Source organism: Ursus arctos, unplaced genomic scaffold, assembly GCF_023065955.2.
Source record: "Ursus arctos isolate Adak ecotype North America unplaced genomic scaffold, UrsArc2.0 scaffold_21, whole genome shotgun sequence".
NCBI lineage: Eukaryota > Metazoa > Chordata > Mammalia > Carnivora > Ursidae > Ursus > Ursus arctos.
Genome location: NW_026622886.1, coordinates 32,729,387 through 32,748,266, shown reverse-complemented (window position 1 = coordinate 32,748,266; position 18,880 = coordinate 32,729,387). Strand labels below are relative to the sequence as shown.

The 18,880-nt window shown below is 37.6% G+C and overlaps 1 protein-coding gene across 3 annotated transcripts in view; it reads left to right on the top strand.

The window, feature by feature from the left end:
* The window catches only part of NAV3 (neuron navigator 3), a 341,643-nt gene that overhangs the window by 189,385 nt on the left and 133,378 nt on the right, over window positions 1–18,880 (top strand). For all 3 annotated transcript variants that reach the window (XM_044384570.3, XM_026499977.4, XM_044384571.3), the window contains exon 12: window positions 11,935–12,054. In XM_044384570.3, the coding sequence (XP_044240505.2) occupies window positions 11,935–12,054 (120 nt within the window). The remainder of the gene's footprint in view (window positions 1–11,934; window positions 12,055–18,880) is intronic.

Here is an 18,880-nt window from a genome sequence, read left to right as displayed (position 1 = left end):
TTCTTCAAGAACCTCCATACTATTTTCCAGAGTGGCTGCACCAGCTTGCTTTCCCACCAACAGTGTAGGAGGGTTCCCCTTTCTCTATATCCTCACCAACATCTGTCATTTCTTGACTTGTTAATTTTAGCCATTCTGACTGGTGTGAGGTGGTATCTCATTGTGGTTTTGATTTGTATTTCCCTGATGCCAAGTGATGTTGAGCATTTGTTCATGAGTCAGGTGGTGAAGTGGGGTGGAATCCTAGGTGGGACAGTGTGGTCTCAAGATTCTCGGGGTCAGAGGAAGACTGGGGGTGCCTGAATCCTTCAGAGTTCTCAGGCATCAGAGCGGGGAAGCCGGCTGCAATCAGTGATTTCAGGAGTGGGCTCTCGGCTTGGTATTGCCATAAACCACGAACCGCCACACGGTTTGACGACTGCTCTCCGAGCACAGGCCCAGGAAGTGGCAGAAGCACAGAGAGACCCCCCTCCCCACCCCCAGATAAGGATTTAACTATATACATAAATATAGCATATTTATGTGCGCACACATATATATGCACAAATTAACGTATACACACACACATATAATTAACGTATACACATAATACACACATACACTCACATGCAGGCAGTCAGTCTCATTATTTGCAGTAATCACCACATACACTGAATTAGTGAATACTGAACCATTGCTCCTAGGGGAAATACACAGGTACTTCCTGTGAGCTTTGGGTTACAACATTTTTATCAACTCATCAGAATATAATCTTGTTTTATGTGTATTTCAATTTAAAGCCACCTTATTTATGAGTTAATACATATTGTAGATTCATTAACGTTGAGCTCATGCCTTTGCAGCACTGTAATTCATGCCTGAATGAAGCTTATCTAACACAAAATTTTCCGTAAGACACACCACAGCCTTCCTACACTTAGGAACACAAGAGCACTTCAGCACCACACCTGGGGGGCATTTTAAACAGCAGAATCTCCAACAGGGAGCACAAAAATGCGGAAAATGTGTCTCTAAAGAGCCTGTAAAAAGGACCCATTAACAGTAGGAGAGTTGAATCAAGAGGGCAGAATGTCACCTTATTTGACCTCAGCTGGGAATGTCCTCATGGGCAACTCAAACTTTTTGTTGCTCTGCACCTGTCCATGAATGACCGTGGAAGTGTTGCAGTTATTGATTTATAAATTTTAGCAAGTAAGCAAATTTGTAAAGATGGAGTTTGTGAATAATGAGGATTGACTATTTATATACACACAAAATGCTTATCTGGGGAGAGAAAGCATATCTTGGGAGCAGTTTAAATCAGAAATCAATGGACATTGACAATGCAATGTGTGAGTAATTTCAGGAGTTTCATACAGATTAAAACTTCAGGATAAGGAGAAAGTGCTAAATCCAGCCATGAGATAGAAAGGAGGGAATAAGAAAAGGAAATAGTTTAATTATACTCTCTGATTTAAATAGCTATAGAGGAGAGAAATATATTAAGACAATATTTGTAAGAAAAGGAGAAATAGTGTAGAAAACTGTCATTCACTGAGCTTGACTAAAATATTATTTTCAAAATCAGAAGGATAATTGGATTGGATGACATTCACTGACCTTTCCCTTAACCGAGATTCATGAAATCTAAATATTTAATTTTGAGAGATAGGGTCTACTGTGATGGGCCTCAATAACATTATACTAAGAAGTTTAAACCATGTACTCTAAACAGTGGAAAGCACCATTTCTTAAAGATTAGTTAACAGTCACAGAATAGGGCCTGATGTTGATTTTTGAAAGTCTCCTTTAGGGGAAATCCACAAAATGGATTGAAAGGAGAGGCTCTGGTGTTAGATTTCTGACACTACTGAAAAACTTCAGGTCCGAGGTCTGTTAGGCCAGAAATGTGGGAGTAGCCTTGATGGGGATGAATGGAGCGAAAAAATTATTATGGGAGCTACCACAGAGGAGAAATTTATAGAAATAATGATAGGCTACTCACAAGGGCTTGAGAGAGGCAGAGAATTCAGATAAGATGCTCATTTTGTAAGCACCGGAGATAGAAAATTATACCTTTAGAGAAAATAGGCAGAAAAAGAGACGATTTTTTTTTTTTTTTTTTGAGAAAGCAGAGGGAAGATGATGAGTGTAGAGTTAGAATCGTAGAGTTGGAGACATTGCAGTGTAAGTTGAAATAGCAATAGTTTTCAGGGTAGCCATATGATGGAGAATGTGGTCTCATACAGAAGGTAGTGGAAATTATAGGAGACCGTGAGGACTTCTGGGAAAAGAATAGCAAGAAGAAGGATCCTGAGCCGAAGTATGTATGTGTGTATGTATCCAAATATATTTCTGAGTTCATTCTATATGCCAAGGAGCATTTTGGGACAGTGTGGGCAGTAGTGAGCAATATAGGCAAAGTGCCATGTGACTTCAATGCAAGTGTTTTTTATATTTTTATAGGTGTTCATTTGTTCATTGAATGAATGACTAATATATACACATGTTTGTAAGTAAGGATGTGTTATACATTCTTAGATTAGTAGTTTTTTCTTAAGGCAATTTTTTAAAACAACTGAGTTCCGTATATAATAATATATACTACAGGCATACCTATATTCAGATGTATTTTCTATTTTCTAGGAGTCTAGCTGTATTAGTTAACAGTAACTTCTGTAAACAAGAAATCTCAAAATCTCGTAACTTAACACAGAGTTCATTTCTCCTTCACATAAAACCCTTGCTGGTGTTTCTGGCCTTCAGTTGGGAATGTACACCATATAGTCTCTCAGAGAACAAGGCTGAAGTGAGTAATTCTGCTACTATCCCACCAGCTTTCCAGTGTCACCCTGGGCATTGGTTTTCAACAAGCAGGTGGCAAAAGAGAGGAAGAATCTTGGTGTGAGACTAATTCATATGTACCAGGCCTACAAGTGGTGCAGTGACTTCTGCACACATTCCCTTATCCTAAACAGCTGGATGGCCATATCTAACTAGAAGAGAGGCCAGGAAAGATGGTTCAGCTGCATGCCCAGGAGGAAGAGGAAGTTATTGATGAGAGCTGGGTAGTTTCTGCTGAATTCACTCATGAGGAAAAGAAAAAGTTATGTCCATTGTCCTTCCTACTTGTTTCATGCTTCAGTGGAAACCCAATTCAGACTTCTCTTCATTTTTGTTCCCGATCAGTCTTTTAAATGAAGTCTTGGATTGTTTCACAAATGAGCCCATTTAAATATGCATCAGTGGTCCACGTGTTTTATGTTGACATCCATACTCAGTATATTTATTTATTTATTAAATTTTTTATTATGATATGTTAGTCGCCATACAGCACATCCTTAGTTTTTGATGCAGTGTTCCATGATTCATTGTTTGCGTATAACACCCAGTGCACCATGCAATGCATGCCCTCCTTAATACCCTTCACCGTTATATTTAAAGAAAAGCTAAAAACCCCACAAATCCTGTATGAAAACTTCTCCTGGTGATGTTGAGCTGTTGGGCATTAAACATCTCTTTCCTGTGGCAGAGTCCAGAATACTGAAATTTAAAGAAAGACTCAGAGTTCTGTCCCCTGGGTGGGAGGTGAGTAGGCGTGATCAGCAGGCTGTATGGCTGGTCTCAGCTCAACCGTGATGAGGGGTACTGTGTGGAGGACACCCCACAGTGTGCTGCTCTTCAGTGCTCACCAGTTTACACAGAAAACTTATTGACGTCTATAGGACGTAGCCCGATGCCTCAGCCTAGAATTAAAAGCTGGGAAGATGAGAGGACTAGAGACGTCCCAGGGGAATTTTAATTTGGTGATGTTTTAAGTGAGAAAAAAGGGCATTGAAACATCTGTGCTACAGTTCATGAAAAAATTGAGTCACAAAGTTAATTTTCTGTTCCCAGTTTTTAAAAGTATGTTTCAGTGATTCAAGGGACAAAGAGCTCAAACGACATAGTAATGAATGAAGGTGTTTAAGATTTTTTTTTTCTCATGTAACCGCATGGGATGTCATGAAGTGAATGGGAATGGAGTTTCATTTTCTCATGTACCTTAGATAGAACTCAGAAAACTAGTTAATCCGCATTCTGAGAATTCAAAATTTCCTGAAGCATGTAAAGACTTATCTCTTTCTTCTCTTTTTGAAATTACTTTAAACACTTGGGGATGTGAATCTGCCAGTAATTAGGAATTAGTCAGAGGAAGGCCTCTTACTTATAATGAGTCTCTGAAAAAGTCTCCGTTTATGAAACAAAAAAGGAACTTGCTAGAAAATTGGGGAGAAAGTTACATATTTTAATTGGGTGGAAATTGAAGTTATCTGCAGGTGTCACAGTATAAATAGTTGGGTCAGAATATAACCTAAAATTCTGCTTTAAGTCATATGGCCCAAACACAAAATAATTTAATTATGGGAAATGAACTTTTTTTTAAAAAGGAAGGTGAATACTTTTATCCTTCTTCTCCCTTGATACTCCCTCAATTCACCCTTAGTAAACTTGATAGTGTGAAGCATGTCTACCATTGGGAAGGGCAGGTTTAAAGTGTTGGGGTGAAAGAGTTTACACAGCAAACCACAGATTCCTTATCATAATGCTTCTACTGATTTCATATTCAAGATAGGAGAGCTATGGAGATCCTTGTTGGAAGATAGCTGCTAATACAGGCCAACACTGACATAGCACTTACTACATGCTAGACAGCATTCTGTGCCTTTGACATTTGTTGACTCATTTATGTCTCACTGTAACTGTAAGAGGTAAATATATCACTACTATCTCCATTTTACAGAAGAAGCAAACGAGGCATGGGTAGTTTAAGTGACTTTAGCTGGAACCCAGAAAATTAGTTAATAGCTTCTGGGGATTCAAAATTTCTTAAACATGCAAGGCTGGACTTGAACCCAGCAAGAGTAAGAGTCTTTACTCTTCACCATCATGGCATGCTGTGACATTGTCTTCATGTCTACATGTACACATTTCTCTCCTAGGAGTCGATTTTTTACAATAGAACAGAGCTTCACAGCAATCATTCATTATTAGTATAGGTTTTGTTTCTGTTTTTTATTTTAAGCTAGCATGTATGATCTAGGGGACAGTAGTTAATATTATCTATGCTCAAAAAAAAAAAGATGCTGAATTGTTGTGCCTTTGAGTTAAAAAAAAAAAAAAGACTGTGTGTTCATGTCATTAAAAAATAGCTAATTGTAACATAGTGGCTGAAATGAAATTTGAATGTAAAAACACGGAATTCTAGTAAGTTTTGGTGCAAGCCTAGGTTTTCAATCTTCCCAAATCCCCACAAAAACAGACAAAGCGACTAGCCAGCAAAGCCGAAAAATCACGATCATTGTTTACACATAAAAGACAATGACAAAGTATCATCTCAGCCCCCAAGTATAGGTAGCTGAGGACAAATATACAAGAGCCAAAGGATGGTACTCTTGTCTGTTTCAGAAGAAACAGCGGTAGCACTTAGGGGTCTGGTAACACTGAGGACGGAAAACCCCAAAATAGCCGAGACACTGACTGGTAAACACACAGGGCATTTGAAGTTGGCAGCTGAAGCTGGGAGGGATTTTGACCATTTGACCAGCCAGAGAGAATAAAGGCAGAAGGTCATGTCTGAAGGGAATAGAACAGTCTAGTTCCTATGAATTCATTCAATTACCCAACTACAGCTCCCTTCCAGGACAGGACCCCACACTAAGAGACACCTTCTGGGAATAGAAGCAAACTGAACCAGATGTGGCAATAAGGGTGAACGTGAAGGTCTGGAAGAAAGTGAGAGATGGAAACAGAACCCCAAAATCGCAAAAAGCTAATTACTGCACTTTAAAAACACTGCACAAAAACAACAGAGGCAGTTACTGTGTGAAGTTGGAAAGGTATCTACATTGTTTCTTTTTATTCAGAAAAATGAATTTCACATAAAAATAAGCAGGAGAAAAGTGTCAGGATGAAACTCCATAGAAGCCACAAACATATGCCACGCATAACTAATAAAGGATTAGTATCAATGAGGAAAGAAAAAAGGAAAACAAAACATAGCATTCAATCCAATAGAAAAATGAGCAAAGGAAGTGAGATAAGTCAGCCAGAGAAAGACAAATTCCATATGATTTCACCATATATGGAATTTAAGAAGCAAAACAAATGAACAAAGGGAAAAAGAGAGAGAGAGACAAACCAAGAAACAGACTCTTAACTATAAAGAACTGATGGTTGCCAGAGGGGAGGTGGGCGAGGCGATGGGTGAAATAGATAAAGGTGGAAAGAATACATGCATTGTGATGAGCCCTGAGCAATGTATAGAATTGTGGAATCACTCTATTGTATGCCTGAAACTAATATAACACACTACATGTTAACTAGATTAGAATTTAAATTTTAAAAACTTAATACAATTTAAAAAATGAACAAATGACAGGTATTTCTTTTTTATAGGGATGTCATATTTATTTGTTTATATATATTTATATCACTTAGAAAGCATTACAACTGGCTACATATGACATAGTAACTACATTACATGCAATCAGCTTGAATATTTTAAAATGGACTCTTTCCAATCAAAATCAGCATTTTTTTTTTTTAATTTAAATTCGGTTAGCCAACACAGACAAAACATAAATGGCTTACAACAAAGTGAAAATATGATCAACCTGCTTGGTAATCTGGAATTTGTAAACCAAACCAAAATGAGAATTCTCACCTATAGGCAAGTAGGTGTTTATTCTGAAACTATTTTGAAAACTATTTAGCATTGTCTAGTAAGCTTAAGTAGGGTATGTGTCTCTTACGACCCAGTGATTTCCTTTCTAGATACAGACCTTAAGTAAGTTCTTGCCATGTGAGCACAAGGAAATGCAGGTACACAAGTAGTCGTGGCAGCAAAGACGAAAAACAACTCAAATGTCCATAGCAGTCAAATGGATTAATCGACTACTGCATTTGTAAAACAGAGTTATAAAACTACAAAATGAATAACACAATGATACACGTGAAGATAGATAATAGCAAAAATGTAATTTTGAGTGAAGGAAAGAAGTCACAAAAGGTTACATGTAGTGTGACTCGTTTTATATAAAGTTCAAATCCAGGAGATGCTGAACAATATATTTTTAGGAATACACGCTTATGTGGCAAAACAATAAAGGAAAGTAAAGGAATGCTTATAAAACCCCAGACAGTAGATATCTCTAGAAGAGAGGTTTGGGGCTGTGAGTGGGAGGATTCTATACGGACATTGAAGAAACTGGAAATGTTTTATTTCTGAAGCCAGGTAGTAGGTGCATGAAAGTTGCTATTATTTTTCTTATTATTTGATATGTCCTTTTATACATTATACACCTGCAAAAATATGTATTTCCCTATAAAGTTTTTTTTTCAAAAAGCATGTAATTGTTATGATGGTAGAGTTGTATATATTTCTGTTCATTGAGAAAGTAGGATTGAACAATATATAAAATAAGATTTTTACAAATTCTCTCTATTTCAGTGAATTCCAGACAAAATTAGAGCATAATGATGCAGAGTCACAGATTTGAACGGACTCCATCTTATAATAGCTGGGGGTGGTGAGCGACAAGAAGGAGTGTTATATCTAGATTATCGATTGGGTGGATGGCGTCTTTCCCTTTAGCCATTGTAGCACGCACGAAAGGAACATGGGCTTTAGTGGTGACGTTAATATATGGTCGGTTTTTATGAGAAAGCCACCTACTATGCCTCGGAAGCGGTTTAATACCTTATTTTAGAGCAAGGTGGAATGATATGGCCTAGAAATATTAATTTGGATAATAGACACCTAAAGTAAATATGCCATAAGCGTGCAAGTTTGCCCACACACAAAAAAACAGGGTGTGAGTAGAAGTGAAGAAGAATTAGGAAATGCTTTGTGAGACTATTTTTTTTCATGTGAATTCTTTTACAGTTCATAGAATTTGAACATGGCTAAAATTATTCTAAGACTTTCATAGTTTGAGGTAATTTATTTTTTGTCAGTAATCCTCATAAGTTTCTTTCCAACTTTCTGTACCAGTCTTCCCTGTGTCTATTATCTCTTCTTAAACTCGTTTTGGCTGACAGTTTTGAAGTTTAGATATAACATTATTAGGAAATCGTTTTTAAAATTTTACATTATTCTTTCAAAATGATCCCCTAACATTGATAGCTCCCAGACCATAGCATAATTTTTCTAGAGGAGCTATAAAGTTCATGTTCTTATAGATTTTTAAATCCTTCAGAAAGAATGACAAGAAGGAAGGATGACCAAGAAAAATTCAAAACAGAGATTTGTCTTACTTGTGTGATGCCTGGATTTTTTTTTTTATTTAAATTCTATTAACAAACATAAAGTAGTACACCATTAGTTTCAGATGTAGAGTTCAGTTATTCATCAGTTGCATATAATACCCAATGCTCACCACATCATGTGCCCTCCCTAATGCCCATCACCCAGTTACCCCATCCCCCTATCCACCTGCCCGCCAGTTTGTTTCCTATAGTTAAGAGTCTCTCATGATTTGTTTCCCTCTCTGATTTCTTCCCATTCAGTTTTCCCTCCTTTGCCCTATGATCCTTTGCTCTGCTTCTTATATTCCACATATATTGTGGATAATTGTCTTTCTCTGATTGACTTATTTCATTTAGCATAAAACCCTCCAGTTCCGTTCACATCAATGTAATAAGATTTCATCTTTTTTAATAGCCAAGTAATATTCCATTGTACATATACACATCTTCTTTATCCATTCATCTGTCGATGGACATCCGGGCTCTTTCCATAGTTTGTGTTTTGTGGACAGTGCTGCTATAAACATTGGGGTGCAGGTGCCCCTTCGAATTACTGTTTTTATACCCTTTGGATAAATACTGAGTAGTGCAATTGCTGGATTGTAGGGCAGTCTGTTTTTAACTTCTTGAGGAACCTCCATATTGTATGTTGTTTTTTAAGTAACAAAGTCATGGTTCTGTTATGAAAATGCGCTACCATTCAAATGAGAGTGTGTCTGTGTAAACGGGGGAATTATAACTAAGTATTTTTTTGGTTCAATTAATACCTGTTGTAAACCTATTTGATATTCACTGGAAAATTGAAAGGCCCAAGAAAAATGAATATCCTTTGAAATGCTTCCTGAAAAAATGGTTTTTTTCTTAATTTATTGAAGTTTTAACCCTATGTTTTTTTCCTTTTGAAAATTAGTTTTCAAAACACTTAACCTTTGTCTATAGAACTTACTCTTCTGTAAGTATTGAATAACTGAAAGGTTATGTTTCTAATCGAAGTGATCTGTCCTCTTATTTCTTGGTTTCATGTATCACCATCATGGTTAAAGTTACTGAAATCAGCTATGATGCTTTCTTTTTACAATATGGAAGCCTTTTGAATCCAGCTGGAACAAACATGATATATTTGCTCATCCCCAGTTATATACAAAACACTTTGCTAAACAGTTTTGGAGATACACGGATGAAGAAGACAGACAAATGATACGTACATGAAACATAACATGTATACATTGTTAAAACTTCCTCCAAGGTTAAGCCTAGGATTAAGCATTTTGGTAGCTTTAAAAAAGGCGGGGGGGGGGAGTATCTCACTTATCTGGAGAGAAGATTTCAACTACCCTCAACCTTTTAAAGCACAATTTCAAAAGGAAAATGATTGAGAAAAACATTTGCTGCCAGGAATTCTACACACTCCTCCTTACAAGGCAATAAAAACATTTAGACACTGGTTGAGAACCGAGTGGGAAATATGATAAGAAATTGGAAGTAAGAATAAACCATGAAACACAACAAGATATGGCAGCTGACAAATGAAAACACATGAAGGACAAATGTCCCTTCACTCTTTAATTGTTTAATTTAATTGATACTCCTAATCATGGATTAGTTATAAAAAAAAAGTTAAATTGTATCTAGTATTTCTTATTTAAAAGAGTTCAATACATTTTGGAGCCAAAGTCCTCCTTTATTTTTCCCATTTTGGTGTGATTAAATTCTTTAGTGATCAAGAAAACTCACCAGGTAGAATCCCTTATAAGGATAATGCAGTATGACCTTAGTGTTGTTTTGTATATAAAATTCATCTACTTCCTTTTCAAAATATGTGTAAGAGACATTGTGAATAACAAATAGCTACTTGTTACAAGGTTCTCATGTTAAGAGCTTTTTGTGTTTTTCCTTTATCATAAAATCTACCTGTAGACTTTATTCTTCCCATTTTCAGAGGAAGAAGTTAAGGCACAGTTTAAGAAACTTGTTCAAGTTCCTTCAATTAGTAAGGAGAGAATTTATTGATCATGTAAGTAATTAGCCAGTTTCATAATCCTCGCTTTAACTATTTAGTTGATCTTCAATATGGCCATGATTAAGTATTTTTTATTACAGGGACACCTGGGTGGCTCAGTCGTTAAGCGTCTGCCTTCAGCTCACAGCGTGATCCCAGAGTCCTGGGATCGAACCCCACACCAGGTTCCTCCGTTGGGAGCCTGCTTCTCCCTCTCCCACACCCCCTGCCTGTGTTCCCTCTCTCGCTGGCTGTCTCTCTCTCTGTCAAATAAATAAATAAAATCTTTAAAAAAAAAAGTATTTTCTATTACAAAAAGTGAAATCAACTCAAATTTGCTTAAGCAAATTGGGCACATGATTATAAAGAAGCAAGAATATCTCTTAGAACCCAAGGATAAGGGGCGCCTGGGTGGCGCAGTCGTTAAAGCGTCTGCCTTCGGCTCAGGGCGTGATCCTGGCGATCCGGGATCGAGCCTCACATCAGGCTCTTCCGCTGTGAGCCTGCTTCTTCCTCTCCCACTCCCCCTGCTGTGTTCCCTCTCTCGCTGGCTGTCTCTCTGTCACATAAATAAATAAAATCTTAAAAAAAAAAAAAAAAAGAACCCAAGGATAAGTTGTGAAGTTGAAACCACGTGGTCAAGTGTCTCTGCTTCCTTTTGTGCACCTGGGTCATTGTTTTTACTTTGCTGACCAGCTTTCTCTGTGGCTCCTTACATCTGGGGAAGAGAAATACATCTCCTGGGTATTCATTATCATCAACTCTATTCACACAGAAAGACTGAGGAGCTGTCTTTTAATCCTAGTTCTCAAGAAAGAAGAATCTGATTAGCCCAGCATGGGGTAGGAGATTAAACCATGAGTCCTAGTCCTCCACAGCCAAGGAAGCAGGATTACCAGTAGTAATGTAACTATTCCGGTCCACTGTCCCTGTGCGATGGTGGTGGTCCCGTGATGGCGGGGGAGTAGTTCTCAAAGACACAAAGTGGGTCAGACAATGTGGCCCTTCACTTCAAATAGTAATGCATGGTGGTTAAGATCTTTCTGGAGTCAAATTTCTAGATTTATGTCTTAGTTCTGCCATGACTGGTTGAGTAACACTGTGTTACTTAACCCTTTTGTGCTTATGTACTTTCTTTCTCTAATGTGGTAATAGTAACGTTATTACATCTAAGCTATTTAGAACAGTTCATAGCAACATTGTAACCATTTAATGCATCTTGACTATTATTTTATCCTTGTGGCCAGTTGGTAGCATACATTTTACTTACCTAATAACTTAATCTAATTTTAAGTTTACTAATATTCCGTTATTTCCTATGACCTTCAGTTCTTCAAAAATGGTATTTGCAAAATGAAATGATCTTGCTCTTATTTTTCTAAGACTTAAATTATCTCCAAGCCTCTTCAAAATTTTGATAACAAAAGGGTGGAAAAATGAAGGTTTTACATATGTTAGTTATTTGTTGTAGTAAGCAAGATTGATTTCCTAATAAACTTAAAAATACTCTAATTTTTCCTGGTGAGTAAAATGTTAATATAGAAAAAAAAAACTGTAATAAAGCACATTTGCATAATTATTGAAATTTGTGAACACTGTTTATTAAGTTAAATTATACAGATGAGATCATTTAATTTTATGTTGATTAATTACACCTTTATTTTCAGGTACATGACAGATGGAGGGCTCAACCTGTATACTAGAAGTCTGAACCGAATACCAGACACAGCCACTTGCAGAGATGTCATCCAGAGAGGAGTTCATGATGTGACAGTGGATGCAGACAGGTAATGCTATCAGCATGTACAATGGTGAGAACTGCATAAAGCAATTTCATAAATAAGATCTAAGGAGTTTTACAGTATACATCAAAGGACTTTTTATTTCAATATAACAATTATTTTGAAATATTTTTAAAACTAAGGTGGTTTTTCTTACAAGACATGTTTAGCTCTATATACTGCATTGGTAAGAATATTTAACAATTTCAGTTAAATGGAAGCCAATTTTAATATCTGTAAAAGCAAAATGATGCACATAGACTTATGTTCTTTCCTTGAAAAGAGCCCTGGCTGATTGGTTTGGATATTCTCAGATTTACCTGAAGGCTAATGATACAAAGATTTAAACATAATTCAAATTATCAGGTACAATAAACTTGATGCTTTTCTTGAAGGGTTTGTTGAAAGCGTAAAACTCTTGCTTTAGGTGAATTTCTGTTTTGTAATTATTTCAGATTGTTTAAAGGTGTGTGTGTGTGTGTGTATGCTTGCTTCATAGGTTAGTTATTAATTTGCTGGAAGTCATTTTGTCAATTTGATCAGAATCACTGCTGTTAGAAAATATTGTTCTTGTAAACTAATATTGTAAGATATACTTCTGATCTGATTTTGCCCTCTCTTCACTCAGAATTTTGACTTTATTCATCAGGAAGGGATTGCCATTTCCAAAACTATGACATATGAATACCTTTACTAAAGTCGGCATTGAGGAAGAGACAAAACGTAACTTAGTGTATCCACATTCTGAAGTAAGAACTGTGCACACCTCATTGTGCGTTTTAACATAGCCGACTCAAAAGGCTTGAATTCTGGTATTAGTCAGTTTCTCCTCACTCAAATACTATTGATATATTTTGGTGGGGAGGGGAGAGGGATTTGGGGCTTAAATACTCTTGAAATAGATATTCAATTAGTCCTTCTGTTTTTATCTCTACCTTCACACCCATTCTCAGAAATACCACCAATTTTTACATGTTTGGGATCTTTTTCAGGATAAGTAGGCTGTTTCTCAATTTTTCTTATCATGTGTTCAGGAAGTCACTCTCTCAGATCTAGGGTGAGGGTATGTGCCTGGTATCCTATAGTTCAGAGACCTCTCCAGAGGGTTAGGGCTAGGGTTGGGGTTAGGAGTGAGGGGTTAAGGGTTTGGGTATGTGCCTGGTATCCTATAGTTCAGAGACCTCTCCAGAAAATGAAACCTCAGGCCTCTACTGGGGTGAGAAAGACGTGGCAGCCATCTACTGAGCTGAGGCAAGGAAGGCACTTGGGCTCTAAATGCTCTTTAAATAATGCTGTTGATATTTTAACTCCTGTTGGCCAGCGGACAGTTTCCACTAGGAGCCTAGGATAGACATATCCTAGTCTGTATAGACATATCCTAGTCTGTATAGACATATCCTAGTCTGTATAGACATATCCTAGTCTGTATAGACATATCCTAGTCTGTATAGACATATCCTAGTCTGTATAGACATATCCTAGTCTGTAGACCAGGGTGTGTGAGAGAAGCAGGTGGTTACAAAAGGATTATGAAAAATTTTGCCTCCCCACCACCAACTGGAACTCTTCAATCATTTTCCCTTCCTGACTCTTCCAACCATCCTGGACTTCTTTCTGCTCTTGCACTGATGCTTCCTCTGTCTGGAATGCCCTTTTCTATATTCGCTGCATTATTTCCTCCATCACAACATTTCAGTTTCAGCGGAATGCTGCCTTCTCAGAGAAGTGATTCCAGAGAGGCTAAGATACATTTGATTTGCAGTCACTTTCTTACCCATTACCTTATATTATTTTCTTCAATGTACCCCATCACTCCTGGAAGAGATCATACTTACTTGTTTACATGTTGATCTTATGTCTCCCCCATTACAATGGAAGCCCACGAATGCAGAACCTTTGTCATATTCGTTATATTTTGAGCCTTTAGCAAATGCGTGTGGAGTGAAAGAACAAAGGAATGAATATAAGCTATATATTCATATATGGCCAGCAATAGAGTTCAACTGGGTAGAGAGGCAAATGAGGCCAGAGCCAACATTCTGCAAGGATATTACATAAGAGAGGGAAGGGGTTATGTGGAAAAGCAGAAAGCAGTGATTCGAGGGGAAGAAAGCCACAGTCTGGACTACATTTTGAAACTAAGGACCTACACATTCTTAGCTGATGGTGGAAAATATTAAAGGAGGGGGAAAGTCTGTTGGTCCTTAGGAAATGAGATTGTGGTGGCAGAACCTAGGAATCAATAGAGAGGAGCCTTATTTTGGACCTAGTTAGGAGAACCAGCTCTCCTTGCTGCTGACTGAGGAACCTCAGACCAGTGGGAAAACCCAGAGGTGTGTCTAATAAATTAGGACCCGTGAAAACAGTGGTTCTTAAAGTGTGGGAACTAAATCCGCAGCATCTGCATTGCTTAGGAACTTGATAGAAATGCAGATTAGCTCTATCCAAGATTTACTGAAGGGGAAATTCTGGGGTGGACCCAGCAATCTTCAACAGGCCTTCCAGGTGATTCTTACAGCTACTCAAGTTAGCAAATCACTGTCTTAAAATTAACAACTAGATGCCAGGTTCATGAAAACATGAACACTTGCATAAACATTTAAACATTAAAAAAATGACATTTTAAAGTTTTTATTCATTTTTCTTAGCTGTGCTCTGTCAAGAGAAAGAGAATATCAAAATAACACTGGCACTAATCTTTAAATTAGATCAAATAATGACATGTTGTACCAGAAATAAATTGTTTCCCTTTGTTAGATTCAGCTTCTGAGAATTGCATTTTTGAAAGAATGGTAGAATTGAGAGAATACAAAAACCACTTTAATCACTTGTATATATTAAACACCAATAAGGTCATAGAGAAAATCCTGCTATCAGCAGAGATAGGAGTTTGTCTTTTATTACAGATAAGACTGAAGCTCTTTTAAAATCCTATATTCAGGAAGTGATTTGGGATGTACATAATTTTAAAATGCATAGTATTAAATATTATAGTTGTGGAAGTCCTTCTGTTAATTTAAAAATCTCCTCATCCAGGATGTTGTTTCACAATGCTTTTTAAATTCTGATATCCATTCCAAAGAGGATAGGCAGGAGTAGCTCTAAGGTGATACCTCTTTGCTTAGTTTTACTCGAAAAAGATACTGAGAAGTCCTGTACTTTAAACTAAAAACTGTTCAACTTGATTTAATTCAGTGCTCCCTAAAAGCTTTTTTTTTTAATCACTGATTTCCTCACTTTTTTCTCTGTAATAATTGGTTCCTGTGATATTTTAAGAAATGCTGATTTTGCCTAAAGCCTTCATTTAGTGGTTATGATAGTACAAGGACTTGGGCCCTTTACCTCCTGTACTTAACAGTTTCCCAGCTACCTTAGTCAGAGGTCTTTTAAATAAAACGAATAATGTTAGTGCTTGGTTCATTTTAGTAAATTGGTAAATGTAAGGCTTGTAATAGCTCACTGATTAAAAAAAAAGCTTAAGAGCAAAAAAAAAAAAAAAAACCAGCGGTGTTTTATTAATTTTTCATATTTCATAGACATTTTTTCTATAAGCTGTGATCAGTGAAAATGCATTACATAAGAGCAAAGTAGCCAGCTGGCTAGGATAGCAATGGATTCGAATTGCTTGTGTTACTTTCGTGAAGGTTATAATGTTCCCCTTTAATCAAAGTTTGGCTAAAATGTGATGGACAGTAGAGAACAGCTGAAATCTTCTTCTCAGCAGATTGAAATGGCCCCAAGGAAAAGAGGACGGCTTCCAACAGACAACCGTAGTGTATCTCAAGTATTTTATTACTCAAAGATATTGCAGTTCCTTCATTTTCCATATCAATCCAACACCATCCCCATTTCCTTACTATACTGACCAAAAAAAGATTACAGAATGGGACTAATCCTTGTAGACATGTTGGAGATGCTCTGGGAACTTCACAAATAAATTCATAACAGACAGTTAAAATGTGTGGGCTTTATCCATATGGCTCCAGTTATAATGAAGTCAATCCTAATTCATATACACTGATACAATTGGGCTACACTATATTTAGATGGTAATTTGGGGGGAGAAAGGTGGGGAATAGTTGTTGTTTTGGTTTTTATTAACTCCTATTACTGTCCTGACACTAGCTTCCCTGCTTGCATTAACAAATATTAACAAATATTTGAAAAATAAATATATAATTACCTCCTAAGTGCATGACAGCATAGTAGCACCTCGGGTAAAAACAAAACAGAACAATAAAGATGAAAGATCCTGGGTTTAATGGTCAACAGAATAAGGTAAGCAAAAAATAAACAGATAATAAAATTAAGTCATAATAGATGTATATACATAGTGTCTTAGAAGCGCCCCAAAGGGAAGTGATTATTCCTACCTGGGAGTGTAAGGAAATACTTCAAAAAGCAGTCTGATTTAAGTGGGGCCATAAAGAAACCGTAATACTTTTTGACATATGGCCTGGGAGAAATCTGAAGAAATGTGGGAGGGGAGAGCATAGAAGCATAGAGGAGTTTAGTTTAAGAGGATGTTGCAGAAAAACGGAAGTGGGCAGTTATTAAAGCATTGAAAACAGATTTCATAAGGAGCTGTTGCAACTGGGGGAAAGAGACCTTAGCATACAACTGGGCTCAGTTCTGAATACAACAGGAACACGTGGGGATTCATAGCCAACAAGCAGAATGAGGGGATCGGTGGATGCAAAATTACTAAGAGGAGACATCAAGAGTATGCGGATTCTTGCAAAGCCCACTTAAGATTCTTGCCAAAAAGAGGCCAGGGTGATCAGATAATTCATGTGGGGGTTGAGGACTACAACCAGATATCCCAGGTGCTCACATATCAAGGTGGAGGAAGCTCTCTAAAATGCCCTAGCAGGCAGTATTCTTGCTCAGACTGGGCTCTGCAGGCCCAACAATGGGTCAAAGTCAAGACCTAATCAAGAAGAGACTGCAGAGGAGCCTGGGTAAAGTTTGGTCAAAGAGTCTTTGTCAGACCCATTAATAATGGGATTTTGCTAGTGCACTGGGAATGTGGGCAAGGATGACAACAAAGGACCTGGAGGGTTGTTCTAGAGTATTTGGACCTATAAGTGAAAAAGGGCTATTTTACTAATTTTAATTAGTTTTCTTTTTAAATTTCAAAGTAAGAGCATGTGTTATATGGATTGTATTTTAATAATAACTCACCCACAGCAAATAGCAAAGAGACATGGTGCAAAGACAGGAAGACTGCTCAGGAAGTGACTACAAAAGTCCAGGTGAAAACAGATGAGCTCCTAGCTGGAGAGTGGGAATGGAGACACCATTTCTCAAGGAACCTGGGTTTGGTCTGTGTATAGTACTCTGCTCAGGCTGCCTTGACAAAATACACAGTCTGGGTGGCTTAAACAACAGATATGCACTGAAGGCTACACATCCACGAGGACAGTGCTGGAAAAGTCATTATCCGGTGAGAGCTTTCTTCCTGGTTTGTAGACGGCCATCTTCTTGCTATGTCCTCACACAGCCTTTCCTCTGTGCTCCCTTGGGGAGAAAGAGGAAGCTCTCTCACATCTCTTCCTGTTGGTACAAGGACATCAATTCTATCAGAGTAGGCACCACTATGACATCATCTAACTTTAATTACCTCTGTAAAGGCCCTTCTTCAAATATAGTCACATTGATAGTTAAGGCTTCGACATACGAATTTGGGGGGAGAGGGGCACCATTCAATCCATCCCACTGTGTAACTCCCAGGTGGTTTTATCCTTGGAGACATAGGTTAGTCCCTGTATAAATGCTGGATTGAAGTACTGACTATATATAATATGTGTGTTATTAAGCTCAAATCCTTCAGGGTCAGGAAGAACACATGAAATGAATGAAACAGAGGGATATGTTAAACATGGCCAGTCTAAAGGGGGCAGCCACCGTTAGCTCTAGAGGTTGCTGTCTGTGGAAAGGCAGAAATGTGGAAAGGAGGGGCTAACGATTGCCAGACCATTTGATTTTTCAAGTAAAATCAGAGTCTGGAATTCTGTGAGAAATCTCCCAATTTTTACATATTGGTAACTGAGTTAATAGGTCTATAAGATCAATAGATAGTTAAAGATATACATTTTCTTCAATGGCAGATAATGTAGGAAATTACAGAGAAGCCTATATAAAGCAAGAGACCGTGTGCGTTCTCACGTATGGTTATGTGAACTTCCTAGTGCCTTAAATTTTCCCACAGAGATACTCTGGTGATGATATCAGCTGTACAGAAAGAAAATGCCACCAGTCATGAGAAGCCAGCCTAGTAATTTAGGCAAAACTATTCGAGCACATTTCCAAGTTTGCAATGCAAGACAGGATGATCTCAGGTCAGTTTCCCAGCCATAGCCTCCCTCAGTGATGCTGGCCTGATGTCTGTTATATAGATGGTAACTAATTAATTTTGCTTAAACCACTCTGTGAATCAGCACTGTGCAGGCTAAGGGCACATTTGTATCTGTGATGCAGAGTGGGGAAACAAGCTCTGAGAACGAACCCTTGACATTTAAAGAGTGAATAAAAGGAGAGTAACCACTGAAGAGGCAGAGAAAAGAGCTCCTACACAAAACTGAAGAAGAAATAGGGCTAACTGATATTTTTGAAATAGAGAGTAGAGGAATGAGGCAACACTGTCAAATTCCATGGACAAATAATTGAAGAAGGTTCATTCCAAAGAATGAAATAAAACGGTATGAAGTTTAACGTTTGAGAGGTAGTGCTCTCCTGCATGATCGAGCAAGGTACAAGGGATAGCCTGAGTTACTCGAGCAAAATGGTCATAGAAGTCAAAATTTGGTTATTAAGATGATTTGTCCACATG